Source organism: Malania oleifera, chromosome 3 (assembly GCF_029873635.1).
Source record: "Malania oleifera isolate guangnan ecotype guangnan chromosome 3, ASM2987363v1, whole genome shotgun sequence".
NCBI classification, from domain to species: Eukaryota; Viridiplantae; Streptophyta; class Magnoliopsida; order Santalales; family Ximeniaceae; genus Malania; species Malania oleifera.
In genome coordinates this window covers 40,248,902-40,258,701 of record NC_080419.1, presented here as the reverse complement: position 1 = coordinate 40,258,701, position 9,800 = coordinate 40,248,902, and the positions used below count along the sequence as shown (strand labels likewise).

At 34.5% G+C, this 9,800-nt stretch overlaps 1 protein-coding gene across 2 annotated transcripts; it reads left to right on the top strand.

The window, feature by feature from the left end:
• Positions 1-657: 657 nt before the first annotated feature.
• On the top strand, positions 658-5,074 carry LOC131152093 (probable folate-biopterin transporter 8, chloroplastic). Of its 2 annotated transcripts, none has more exons than XM_058103730.1 (2): positions 658-1,694; positions 3,007-5,074. In XM_058103730.1, exons 1-2 carry the CDS (start codon positions 1,190-1,192, stop codon positions 4,158-4,160), a joined length of 1,659 nt encoding a protein of 552 aa, XP_057959713.1. In that variant the 5' UTR covers positions 658-1,189; the 3' UTR covers positions 4,161-5,074. The 2 variants fall into 2 exon arrangements, with proteins under 2 accessions (XP_057959713.1, XP_057959714.1); XM_058103731.1 differs by having other exon boundaries at positions 859-1,694; positions 3,018-5,074.
• The last annotated feature ends 4,726 nt before the right edge of the window (positions 5,075-9,800 follow it).

Here is a 9,800-nt window from a genome sequence, read left to right as displayed (position 1 = left end):
GCACTTGTTTATCTTGAATTTGTCATTTGAGTTGAGACCATTCAATTGTACATTGCAACACATATAACTTTCAAAAATGAATTGGCATAAATGAAAATTAACTCCAATGAGATATGCATGATTTTTTTTTTAATTAATTTTATAGACAATGAACCTAACCGTGTAACAAAATTGTAAACAATATAGAGAAGATTAAAGTCTTAACATGGATTTTATCGTTGAACATTTTAAGAATTTTCTCTTTAATTCTAAGAGAAACTCAAAGGCACAATTTATTATCCCTTAAATATTTTGGTTTCAGGATATTTGTTTCTATTTTTAGTGCACGTCTTGTTTGACAAGGCTCCACTACAAATGTAAGTATTATTATCATTTATTAGTTTTAATTATTATTATATTTCAAATAAATTAGAAATTCAATTTTGTGATGAGAGGCCAAAATGATAATAAAAAGATTAGCCGAATCTCTGGAGACGACATTAACAAAAAAATTCATTGTATTTTATGCAAAATATCTTTTTTTAACCTATGCCTTTTTTAGAAACTCTCTGCTTAGTGCTTAGCATCCGGTCCATCGCCCTTAATATATATATATATATATATATATATATATATGACGAGGCAGGGGCAGCGTGTTTAGCGACAGTAGCCCATACCATTACCCGTTTAGGGCTGTGGCGCGCCTCTGTCTCTCTCTCCGTGAAACCATAGATTTGACCTCTGATTTCATTGTGGGACGCAGCTGCCCCTACCCACGCCGCAATATGCACGGACAGAATGCGCGCGTGCTGCACACTCGCCGTCTCCCTATTGCCAGCTGGACCCAATAAAGACCCACAAAAAGTTCGCACTGGCGGCATCAAATCGAGGATTGAACCAAGGTATCTCACTCGCTTGGATTCTTACTTCGTCTTTGCCGGTTGGAATTACCTTTCCCCGCGACCTTCTGGATCCCTCTCTTCTTCCATTTCTTCCTCTATTTTATTACTTACTATATTCTTTCTTGTAGAGAGAGTAATTTGGGATTGCAAGTGAGTGTTTCGTCCTTTGTCAGTATTCTGCGTTCTTTCTCTCATTCGGGTCAATGCGCATTCCAGCACCATACGACGAGAGAATGAGGGAATGAGTCGCCTCAGTTTCGTTCTCTGGGGGCTGTTCTTTCTCCATAAGATCATCAGAGCCTGAAAACATGATTTACACATCAATTTTCGGTCTGAAGAGACCAGACCCTTTTGCCCCACCAATCCAAAAGCCCTTGTTAAACCCTTCTCCCTCCAACTGGACGCTAATTCGCTGCTCTCGCCAGCAGAATCCCAACCCCATTGGCAAACCAAGAAAATCCAAAAGACATCTCGCGAAACCTATCAAGGCGATCATAATAAGCCCTGACCAAGTGCCTTCCGGGAACAGCAATGGAAAGAGGGGTTTTGAGGCGAGAAGGAGTTCTTCCAAAGTGGACATTTGGGAGATGTTGATATTAGGTGGATTTGGGTACTGGGTACAAGGATTCAGGTGTTTCCCTTGGCTGGCTCTGAATTTCCACATGGCTGACAATCTCAGCCTGCGCCCGTCGATATTGCAGCTGGTGCAGAACTCTGGCAGCCTCCCCATGGTGGCCAAGCCTCTCTATGGAGTCTTGTCTGATGCTCTGTACATTGGTGGTGCCCATAGAATACCTTACATCTCCATTGGAGGTTAGTTGGTATTTCTTTTCTTTAAGTTGCCTATTGTCTTTGTTTCCTGAAGGCAAAGGGTTTTAAATTTTCATCATATACGTGGGTTTGGTTTGTTATGATCAAACCCCAAATCAATGCGGCAAATAGAGCAGTTAAACAAGCGAAATGAAAAGAAAACGATGCAGACCCCAAAATTTACACAGTTCAGCTTTAAAATCGCCCGCTTATGGGTGAGAGAGGAGAGAACCTTTTGGATGTATAATAAAGATCAATTGTTCGAACCTTAACCTTAGCTGCACCCAACCTCAAATAGAAGAGCAAATTATACAAGTCATACGAACATTATAAAACTTGAAATACAAAACAAACGACTGGGTCAGGTCAAGTCTGCCAGACACTCCCTTCAGTTTGGAAAAGGGTCGCATATCAATGGGCCTGATAGAAAGAATTTATGACATACTCAACACGGTTACTTGGCGTCTCCTTCGTTCTGATGTTTAGTTTTTTTCATTTGTGAATTTGTATTGTTACTTTATTTTATTTTTTGATCAGCATTGTGGTTGCATTTTATTTTATCAACTTTTCAGAAGCCTAAGTTTATGTTCCCTTTCCTTTTCTTTGTCTCACTTTTTCTCTGTTTTGTTTTGCATCATGCCTTGTAAGTTCATATTATATTTGATATGTCAACTTTCATATTACTAAGTTCTTGCAATGGACACGATATAATAGAGCTAGCTTTAAATTTCATATACCTTTGGTGGAATTTAACTAATTTTATCAGTTTCAATGAGTGAGCGGGAGCTTTTTTACATTATCTCCTAAGGGATTGTTAGCTTTTACTTGTAGGTTTACTCTATTTCAAGGTTGAACAGGAAATCTCTAAAATTTTCTATTCTTTAAATGCAATGAAATTTATGAAGTTTAGGAAATTATCATCTTAATTTCTAGAATTTAGAGCTTCAAGATGACATTTCTGTTCAATAATAAAAATATTCTAAGACTTAAATGGTTAATCATTTATTGCCTTGTCCAGTTAGTGAGCTTTGTTGATTGTCTAATATTTCATTTTGAGAATTCTGAAATTAGTGCTGGCAAAAATACTTTGTCGTACTCAATATGATAATTGTATGATATTTTCCTAACTTGACAGTTAGCATTGTTGTTGTTATCAGGGGAGAAAAAAGACATTATTGTCAGAACCAAGGGCTAATCCTAACCCTGAAATTTGACATGATTCTAATCTAAATTATATGTACTGTTGATATTGGTTTCAATTGGTAAAGACTTATTAATTGATCAATGTAATACACTTACAGAAGCAACACTCCAGTCCTTTTGCAGGTTTTGTCTTGGGGACTATTAGCATTAGTGCCAGTTGCAGTTGAAGCCCTTCCTGCCCTGATGATATGTGTTCTTCTCAGTAATCTCGGAGCATCCATTACAGAAGTTGCAAAGGACGCTCTTGCTGCAGAGTATGGTCAGAAACACAAACTTTCTGGTCTTCAATCCTATGCATTTATGGCATTAGCTGCTGGTGGAATTCTAGGCAACTTATTTGGTGGATTTTTCCTACGGAGAATGCAACCCAAGACCATGTTTCTCATGTTCATGGGTCTACTCTCTCTTCAACTTGTAATTTCATTAACCACAAGAGAGGATTCTCTTGGCTTGCCCCAACCATCAAATCATAATCTTGCGAGGAACTCAGTCTTGAAAGATATGAGAAAACAATTTTCTGACCTTAGGATGGCAATCAGCAATGAGAGTATATCTGGTCCTCTTATTTGGGCTGTGGTTTCTATTGCAATGGTCCCAATTCTCTCTGGTTCTATCTTTTGCTACCAAACGCAATGCTTAAATCTTGATCCTTCTATTCTTGGAATGTCACGGGTAATTGGTCAGTTGATGCTTTTATCGACTACTGTTCTATATGATCGGTTCTGGAAAAGAGTTTCCTTGAGGAAACTGATTGGCATGGTGCAGATTTCATATGCATTGACCCTTCTTCTTGATCTTGTTCTAGTGAAACAGATCAATCTTAAGCTGGGAATTTCAAATGCAGTGTTTGCCCTTTGTTTTTCGGGTATAGCAGAAACCATTGCACAATTTAAGGTCTTGCCATTTTTAGTGCTCTTTGCTAGTTCTAGTCCACCTGGTTGTGAAGGATCTCTCACTTCATTCTTAGCATCGGCTTTATGTTTATCATCAATAGTAAGCGGGTTTTTGGGTGTTGGATTAGCTTCTCTGGTTGGAATAACATCTGGTAATTACTCAAGCCTACCTGTAGGAATTGTGATACAGTTTCTTGCAGCTTTGGTTCCTGTGATGTGGATATGTCAAGTACCTACATCACAGCCTTCTGCTGAAAAAGAATTGAAGAGAGGCAGGAGCAAAGGAACTCGAAGAAATAGGAGGGTTGAAAGGGTGTTGTTTGATTCGGTTTATGCGTTTTGTCGAGAACGAGAATACGAGGCGCCAAGATAGAATATGCTTTTTGAGTTGGAAGATTCCTGGAGAGCAGAATTGAAATAAATGAATGAAGTACAGAACCATTCAAGTGCTGTTGTGTATGATTTACTTAGTTATAGGAGGCTACGTTCCCTACTTTCAGTTCTTACAATTTTGCATCGACCAGGAAGATCAGAGTGGGACCTTACCCACGGGGAGCAGGACTTTGTATTTAGTTTTTTCAATTCCACGCAAACATTTCTATGCTCTCTAGTGCACTGCAATGTTGAATGGGGAATTTGTTTCAAGGCAACATGTCAACTCTGAGAACTAGAAAAGGACTTATCAGCAGCCGCTCTTCTCGGGACAGTTAAATGGTCCTCTGAAGCTCAGATTGGAGTCATTCAGTGAATGTCTATAGACCTCACAAAAAATGCATTTTGTTTTGGGGCACCCTATCCTGCGCTGTGCGGTCCCAGTTAGAATTCCAGGTCTGGTTGCTTTTGGTAATCTGTTTTGTGGGGCTTGGGGGAGATTGGCATAGTGTTTGTGGCTCAAAAGGTATCATCTCAGAATTCATGTTGGCTTCTGCACCGGAGCAGTGTAAATATGCCTGTAATTTCATAGGGACCATGGCATCTTGAAGTTGTTAATGCCCTTCCATGAGAAAAATTCTAGACCTTTCTGGGTTGTACTGGCTTTGTGTCTAAATTATAAGAACCATTCAAGAAGGGAGAGGATAGGAAAGGAGATGGGAGAGGGGGAATTGGATTTTGAGGTTGTGGGGCAAAACTCAATTAAATTTTGTTCAAGCTCACAGAGTTTCAAACTAGTGTTTTTGTTTAGTTCCACACAATTTTGTGCCCAATACTCAATTTCATATTTCCAAGTGTAGTCAAAATTTTTGCTGCTATTATCCTCATAATTGGACCGCAAAATCTTTTCGATTCTTTCTTTTTGGTTCAGTTTTTCAAGTCCTTCAAAGTCAAAGGCTTAAGCCCGAAATTGTTCACCCAACATTCTTTTTCTCCTCTTGGTCAGGTTATTAGTCCAGTGCTCTCAAATATGGTTTTTACTTTTCATTCAGCTGTAAATGTCACCTCATGCGTATCAGTGGGGACCCAGAAATCACAGTGTCTGATTTCTCTAATTATGGGTTTGTCTTGTCATCGTCTTTAATGTGCATAAATAATCTAATGATGCTTTTAGGGGTTTTGGTTTTCACACCCTCTTCGTTTGTTGTTCACTACTTTCCTCTCTAATTCATTGGGAAAACTAAATTCACCTATAGTTGGTAAGTCTTTTGTGAAATAAGCCAACGTTAAGGGTCAGTATGAGTATGTTTGAGGAAAGAAAAAGAAAGGAAAAGAGGGAAAATTTTCATTTTTATTATATTTTTCTTTATATTAAATATTATTATAAATTTTTAAAAATTAAATATTAATGATGTGTAATACCAAAGTTTTATTCACTGATTTAGTGTATTTCTTATTATTATTATTATTATTATTATTTAATAAGTGAGTTAGTGTGGGGGACAATAGAAGAGGGAGGGATAGATTTAAAATAACTTGGAAGGAGATAATAAGGATTTAATAGCCTTGAATCTGTAAAAAAAGAAAAAAAAAAAAAAAAAAAAAAGGTCTGTGATCACAATAATTGGCGGAAAAAGATTTATATGGCCAACCCTGAGACTTAAGACTTGGTTTTGTTGTTTTATTTAATAATTAAATATAAAAAATAAAATCTTTTGTATATTTTTTTCCTTTTCTCAACTATTTTTCGAGTTCCAAATAGGTCGAAACAGTAAAATCAAACCAATGAAAATTTTAGGATAATGTAAGATAAGTTTTCATTTTTTGTTTTTCAAAGGGTTATAAAAATTCATATCTTTTTTTTTATTTTTTTAATTTCAAGTTATGTACGAAAAAGGTAGAAAAATGAAGAGTTTATGTAGTTATGTAGAACATTTTTTATGTTATTTGTTTATAGGTTTAAAAATAATTTATTCAAAAAAAGTAAAAATATATGAATTTTGGAACTTGTGTTTTTAATTTCATATAAATTTTATATTATATTTTGTTCAAATCTATACGACTTTAGATTAATGATTTGAATTATATGCTTCCGAATACATGGTAAAAAGTATAAGGAAAAAAAAAAAGAAATTGAAAAATGATTAAATATATTTTTTGAATTTTCTTATATAAATTTTAAAAACTAGAAAATGCGGGATTTTTATACTTAAAAAATTAAATTAAAAATACAACTATTTTCAGAATCAAAAGTTTTTCTTGTTTTCTTGTTTTCTTTTTTACTGTAAAACTAGAAAAATAGTTAATTTTTCATTTATTAAAAAAAAATTTTTTTTTTTAAAAATTTAAAAAAAAAAAAAAAGCGGTTGTGGAGTTGAACATAACTTTTGAGTAGAAACTTTGATCACACGAGAGATACATTCTTCATGAAACATATTACACATCTACTCTAATTTTTTTCTTCACAAAAAAAAAAAAAAACAACATAAGTTAGAAATTGCATACAGACATAAAATAATTATATGGGAATATTTGAAATATTAGATGCATCATACACATCGATTGTAAATCAAATAATAATAATAATAATAATAATAATAATAATAATAATAATAAAATCTTGATAACACCAAAAAAAAACTTTAAAGATGTTCCTCGTGGCCAATGATTTTCCTCAATGTTATTCATAATTTTCCACATACTTGAAGTTCCTCTTCTGGTTAGTTACCAATATTTTCGATAAAAATCTCACTCTTATCAGTAACTGATAGGTTATGTCTAGTTTGCGAAATAACTATTTCTTAAGAATAAGTGGCTATGATAGAAGAACTTGATAATTTAAGCATAAATCAAAAAACAATGCAACCATTTTGAATAATAGATAACAAGAAATAGATAACAATTGTTAATTTCAAATTTCATCATGAGAATTATGTTAGATGAGATAACAAACCTTTTGCATAATTAATCTTTCTAAATTATTACATCATTACATAATTTCCATTACATTCTCATTATATTATATAATATTTCTTATTATATATACTCTGCGAACTAAATGTTATGTCAATTGTGTAGACACCCTATTTTGTCCGAGGCTAACATAACAAAACTAGGCAAAATTCGTATTCCATAAAATGAGAAAATACAGGAAAAAATAAAGTTTACATTGAAAATAAAAATAAAAAATTATAAAAAAAAATAAAAAAAAAAAAAAAAAGAAGAAAAAGTGGCCCAGCATCTTCAGCTTCAAATTCGAACCTGCAAAAGAAAGATCCAACAATTAGACATGTTGAAATGACTTGAACCTAGAAAATAAAAGAGAAATAAATAAAAGAAATAAAAAAAAATGATTAGAAAAAGGTTTGGCCAGGACCAAACTGTCAACGGTTTGGAGGGACTCAAAAAAACTGTTGACGGTTATCCTGCAGGGCAAACTACTGAGAGTGTTTAAGTGTCAAACTGTCGACGGTTTCATCAAGCACAAAAAAATCGTCGACAGTTTCCTATGGAGGCTGAGAACCTATAAATAGACATTAGGTCATTTTTTTTATTTATAAAAATCGGTTTCCTCTTTCTCTCTCTCTCTCTCTCTCTCTCTCTCTCTCTCTCTCTCTCTCTCTCTCTCACATCCCTCATGTGATTTTCTCTCACTTCTACGCTCACCCAAAGCCACTCTCATTCTCCAATCATTTTTCTTGGGTTGCCGAATCAGTTTCGGCGATGGTTCTGTAAAGTTAGGGTTTTCATCTCCCGTTCATTTTAGGCAGAACATCGAGGAACAGGTAAGGGGAATAAATTATACTAGCTTTTTATTAAGTTTGAACCGGTTAAATTCAAGTATATGAGTTCGTGTATATATGTATGATTTTTTTTAATGGATTAGGCATTTGAAAACGATGGTTTTGATTATAATTCATATTTAGGGAAAAACCAGTGTGAGTAGGGTATATTATTTATTAATAGTATATAACAGTATGGTTGACATCCAAACCATGTGGCATGAGCTTAACTCTTTATAATAAATTGGTTGTGAGTAACTGTGGTATCTAAGCTTGTGCATTTAGGTGATTGTGTGGTTATTCATGTAATTCACAATATAACGTTGGCAGACCATGAGGAGGTTGTTATATTGTCCATGATATAAATCGCAATATAACATTGATAGGACTTGAGGAGGTCATTATATTGTTATTTATATAAATGGGTAAGACGTGACAGGGCAGGAGGTCATTTTACTAATTTACCACAAATTGGTCAATGTGAAAGTATAGCATGTATGAAGTGAAGTACGTGCTGAGAACGATGAGGAGGGATGCTTAGTACGTAGAGGGAACGATGGGGAGGGATGCCCTGAGAACCAACTAAAGTAAAATGCAAAATTGAAATATTTGTGTATTGTTTACTGTGGGCATGAGTATGCGCATGTGAATTGAATGTGTTGTGAATATTGATGTGTTATGTTATGATGTATGATACATGTATACGTGGATTTCTGGGGTATGATTGATGTTAAATGTGAGTGAGTACATGTGTGTGTGAAGTTAGAATGCATTAATGATTATGGCGAAGTAAAACTCTCCGCACGATGACTTACTGAGTAAGGTGAGTGCCCTAATAATTATTAGTTTTAGCCACACCCAAAGTTAAAAGGGCAAAGTTACAAATGGTATTAGAGCAAAGGGACATTACATGTATGGGTGTGTAATCTCCCCAATCCTTAAGAACTTTTGCTATAAATATTTGGTTATGTATGTGTGAGTATAGTATATAAGTGTATTAGCAGTTATTGTTGCAGAGTAATAAACATATATATTTTGTGTACACTAAAACTCATCTGCTACACACTGTTATAATTTATTCCACTTTATTGAGAAGTGTCTCACCCCAATATACAACCTATTTTTAAGGACCCTCTGGCGATCAAGCTTAGCCAGCTCTAGGGCAGGGTTTAGTTTTTGGTAATTATGAGTGATTGTAAGAGATGAAGTATTTAAAAGTTAGGTTTAATTCCTGGTTATGTAATATAAAGTGAATGGATACACTTTTTGGGATGTATAGTATAAAACTCTAGTATTTTCATTGAGAATGTTTAATTATTTCCACCGCTTGAATGGTATTTTTGGTATAAGAAATTGGTGAATGGAACACAAAACACCCTAGGCCCCGCTTGGCGATTTCGGGGCGTTTCAAGTGGTATCAGAGCCTAGTGGTTCTAAAGACTTTAACAGATGATTTTACCAGAGTATAGGTTCAAGTTAGGATAAGGATAAGAATGGGTAGATTAAGATATTGTTAGGAATTTTAAGTTATGTTTCATAGCTTGGAGGCAAAAATCCATTGACGGACTTCTGTGATTTTCTGAATCAGTCGACAGTTTCAGAAAATCATGGTAAATCTATCAACAGGGATGTTTCCGAGTAGAGAGACTAGAACTTGAAATTAGAACCTGAAGGTTAGGTTGGTTGATTTATGGGGATAAAACTCTAAAGAGAATTTTGGTAATTTAAGTGTTTTGATTTGAGGATTAAGGTTAATTGGGTGTTTGATGTTTAAATTGAGAATTTGAATGTTAAATTGGTTTCTTTGTTTTATAACTGTATCAGTTATGTTAAGATCTGGAAATTCTAAACTCACCTCT